General features: G+C 42.9%; 1 protein-coding gene across 5 annotated transcripts in view; it reads right to left on the minus strand.

The window, feature by feature from the left end:
• Nucleotides 1–4,616, minus strand: part of Sox5 (SRY-box 5) — a 388,682-nt gene that overhangs the window by 293,372 nt on the left and 90,694 nt on the right. For all 5 annotated transcript variants that reach the window (XM_026787923.1, XM_026787920.1, XM_026787922.1 and 2 more), the window contains exon 3: nt 180–390. In XM_026787923.1, the coding sequence (XP_026643724.1) occupies nt 180–390 (211 nt within the window). The remainder of the gene's footprint in view (nt 1–179; nt 391–4,616) is intronic.

Below are 4,616 nucleotides of genomic sequence, written 5' to 3' on the forward strand. Positions count from 1 at the left end.
AGGGAGGGGGGAGGGAGAGAGGGAGGGAGGGAGGGAGGGAGGGAGGAAGGAAGACTCTTCATAGCAATAGGTTTCTATTTTGTCCGGTTTAAGAATCTAAACTAAACATCAGAACTAGAAACTAAATAAACTCCTTAAACCAGGAAGGGCATGGCCCAGTTTCCTCTTCCAGCCTTTACCTTCTGGCTCATTCTTGATCAGCTCTTCCATCTTCCTCTGCTTTAAGGTGTCCACCACGTCTGCCAAGCTGCCCTTGCGCCGCTCCGGAGTCCCCAGGGCTGTGCCAGACACGGACTCGCCACTCTGTCGCCCACCTTCTTCTGCCTTCTGAGGTGAGGTAGATGAGTTGTAAGGGGCTAATGAAGACATAACTTTATTGCCATCGACTTCCTGGAAGAGAAAGCGGAGAAAGGGTGGGTAGTTTAAGATCCGGTAAGGTTTCTTGGGGGAGAAGAAGCTGGGTGGCTCATTCCATGTAAAAACGTGACCTGTCACTCTGGAAAAGCAAGGAGCAAAAGAACCTTTTCACTTGCCTTCACTTTGCAAGACGGCTCAAGAATGAGTCACCGATTGCTTTACAGGCAAGAACAAGCTAGGGGGCCCCTTGCCACAAAGTGAGGTAGCAAGTTCTTAAACTTAATGGCAGTGTAGGTCTACCATCCTGGCTCTTGTCTGATGGTCTCAGTGGTTAGTACGGCTATTAGACAGCTGTCAACTGTATTCAACTTCCTGGTGACACTGGAATGTTTGAACAAATCATATATACCTGTACGCTCTCTTCATGCTCAGCTGACTCCTCTTCATTGCCCCCTAAATGGCACAGGCTCTCCCTTGGTACCCTTCTTAGTCTTTTATGAAAGCCCGGAGACGTGGACACTGGGCAGGAACACTGTAAGATTGTCTCTGCGTCTGCGGGAGCTTTCCTCCCGCCACTCCCGGCTTGAAGCCTGCTTTCTGGCCCTCCCCTGTGCTTCACCCCGTTAACCAGTTCCCTGAAGTTTTGCTTCTTTGTAATAATCTGCCCATGAGGGACTCTATTCTTTGTTCAAAAACCTTGTGCTTCTGTCTTCTCTTATCTCTTCTCTCCCAAATTTCAACCACAAATTTGTGACATTTGTAACGTGCAGGGTATATTTTGTGCCAAAGATATTTCAGGCATTTTTAAAAAGCATGAAGCCGGCACGATATGATAAACAGTTTTCTTACTTCAGGGTTTTGCCTGGGGTCATTGCTTATGTCCATAGTTTTTTAAGTTCCCACAAAGTAGAGCGCTATTATGAGCAAAATTGTGTCATCAGAGCCCTGTGTGTTTCACTTTGATTACATGTCTCCTTTGTATAGTACGGAAGGTCTCCTTTAACATACGATCAAGGGTGAGTCAATGGAACCTATATCACACACTATACCTGTGGATGCCTTCATTTTCTGTGTGAGAGTTCATATCTGACACTGGAAATACAACAAAAGACACTAAAGTCTCATTCTCTTCAAATTAGGGCTAATATTGGCTAGCTTAAGTATAATAAATTGCTTGGGTAAAATCTTGTCATCTCAAGCCTTGGCGATAATGATCAAAATAGTCATTGTATGTTAATATGATTTGAACTAACAGATGTTAGTGGGTACAGGGACATCAGCTGTAGGAGAAATACGTCTGCAGGATAGGCTAAGGTATGCGGAGGAAACATAAGAGGACAAGGAAGAAGGGAAGGAAGAAAAGTGAGCTAACAGAAACTACAATCCAAAATCCCAAATAGCTTAATCCCAAGGAACTTCCTTTCTCCCCATCACAGAACATACCTCTGATACTTCCAGTGAATAAGTATACATACAATTTAGTTTCCAATGTATGGGTTCAGGATACAACCTACATTATGCAGTAATTACAAGCGCTAGGAGGGAAAATGCATGCCTACTTTTGGAGTTATTTACTTAAAACTCTACATAAATATAAGCACACACAGAAACAGCACACATAGGCTCCCCAGAGTCGGGGCACTGCATGCTTCATTCAGTAAACTAATATGAATGTTTCTCATGAACAGCCCACGGTACACAGCATCTACAGCACAGGACGCAGCAGGGAGCGTTTATATTCATTGCTCACCAAAGATTCATTTCATTTTCCTCCACGGCCAAAGTAAATGCACCTCAACTGAGGCTTCACCCCAAGCACACCTCTGTGTACCTGGTCCTCCCATTAAAGCCCAGAAAGCTAGAGAAAGAACACTGCAGCTGACTGAGGACTGCGTGCCTGTGTGTGACATATCATCCTGAGACAGGACGGCTCCCACACTTGCTCGCCACACCACCGGGTATACATGATCAGAAATGACTTACAAACGAAGGCCCCATCTTATACACCTTGCATCCCCACACCTTATATACCAGAAGGCGGTGTTTTGAACCATATAACCTGTATCAAAGGGTTCTCAAGGTGCAAAAGGGTACCATGGCAGGACGAACTTAGAGGAAATGCCTTAAACATTGTTGCTGCTTCTTCACATGGGACTCTACCTTATTGCCACTTCACCTGTCAGGTGACATTTTGCACTGCTAATCCTTCTAATAGGTGGCTGACAGCTGTTTCAGTCTGGGACGCCATTGTTCATTTGCATGATGAGCATCTTGCTGGGGAGAGCCGGCTGAGCCTCCAGTCAGGAGCGCCTTAGCCCCAGTTTCTTCTGGAGATTGTTTTTGTCCTATGTAAAACATGGCTACACGTTTCTTGTCACTCTTATGGCAGATGAAACCCAGGTACTCTGCTTTGAGAAGCACAAAAGGGCCAAGAGAGCCGAATGAGTCTAATCTACTCCTAAAATCTGAGGCTAAGTCTCAGGACCTTGCAGACAAAAGCACACAATTGCGAGGTTGGCATCTGAGTGAGTGAATCTCCAAGTGCTTTTGGAGGTCCCTGCCTTTGCTGTCCTCCAGCAGATTTCTCTGACTTTATCTGCGTGTCACCTCTGCAAACAAGAGAGTAAGGATGGTGCGCTCAACACAGGCCCCTCACTGAAGCACCTTGCGAAAACACGTTTCACTCTTTCTAGAGAGAGCATTTCACTATAAATACTCGAAGAAAATACTGTGTCGGGTATTTAAACGTTAATTCAGATAATGAGAAAGTGTTACTTCATTTGAGAAAAGAATTGCATTAATAAAATTCAACCACATCCAAACAGCACTTTATCCTTAGGTTCGGTCTTACAAGATGCATTACCTTACTTAAGTTTTGCTTCTATGTGTGGAAATGAAATTCAAACATGGCAGTAAAACAACATTATATTTATATCTCATTTATTAAACTATAGTAATAACTGGATAGCTTATTTCGAGCATTTTAAAGAGTCTTATAGGCCTAAATTTAATTTTTATGGTAGGACTAATTATAATTTCCAGTTAATAGAGAAACAAAGAAATTCAGATAGGAGAAAATTACTGAGGTCGTAGGAACATTGAATAATGAGAAAACCTATTGGGCTTCAGAATGCTTGCATCTGACCTTAGTGATAACATGCTTTTTTTCTGAAAAATAAAAATAAAATAATTGCTTGTCTATCATATGGGATCAAGGTAGACAGTCTTCTTCCTAGTAATTATGAAAATGAGAAATTTCCTCTAATATGTTCACCTTCTGTATGAGAAAAAATGTTTCCAAATCAGTTAAAACAGTCCAGAGTTGCAAATCTTGTCCATTTTTCCAGCCAATGAAATTGAAAAGAACCTTTAACACTTAAAGAAAGATATGGACTCAGCTTCATTTTCCCCTAACTAGTGGATTAGAGTAAAAATAATAGATTAGCTGTATTTTCAAAGCTACCTACAAATCCTAGCTGTCCCTCTTGTTTCAGTAAACTAAAACTTTAAGCACAAAAGAAGCAACAGAGGTCTGAAATGATGGTGAATTCAAGTTTCGTCAAAACCAGTCTATCAGCTGTGGGGTCACAACAGCAGCAGCGTTGGGGATGGCGGAGAGATGAAGAGGTGTCCGCTAAACACGGCCAAGCTAGCAATGAGCAGACCTGTAAACTCACCAGCAAACACAGAAACAGAACACGGCCAAGGTAGCAATGAGCAGGCCTGTAAAACTCACCAGCAAATATAAAAACATAACATGGCCAAGCTAGCAGTAAGGAGACCCCTAAAACTCACCAACAAATACGAAAACAGAACACGGCCACACTAGCAGTGAGCAGGCCTGTAAACTCACCAACAAACACAGAAACAGAACTTTGAAAAACATCTTAATGCCTATGTTGTGCATTTATTCCTTAAACATCTTTTAAAAGAGCAAGATCATTATCGTGACACCTCCTCGGCTTGTTTTGGATCCTCACCCTGATCATCTACCCTGTCAAGCGGAGCAGTGTCAGGGGCAGTATTGATCCTCACATAGGCCTTCCCTTAAATCCATACAGCACTTTCTTTGGCTAACTTTTTCACTTTTATTCTTTTCACGAGCATTATACTGTGCTTGCTTTCTCTGGGGTTACAGACTCCTGGGAGACTGCTCATGCTTCTCTCCTGAACACAATCCCTATGTGTGCATATTCACACTCCTGAACACAATCCCTATGTGTGCATATGCACACTCCTGAACACAATCCCTATGTGTG

The sequence above is a fragment of the Microtus ochrogaster genome (assembly GCF_000317375.1).
Source record: "Microtus ochrogaster isolate Prairie Vole_2 chromosome 14 unlocalized genomic scaffold, MicOch1.0 chr14_random_2, whole genome shotgun sequence".
NCBI classification, from domain to species: domain Eukaryota; kingdom Metazoa; phylum Chordata; class Mammalia; order Rodentia; family Cricetidae; genus Microtus; species Microtus ochrogaster.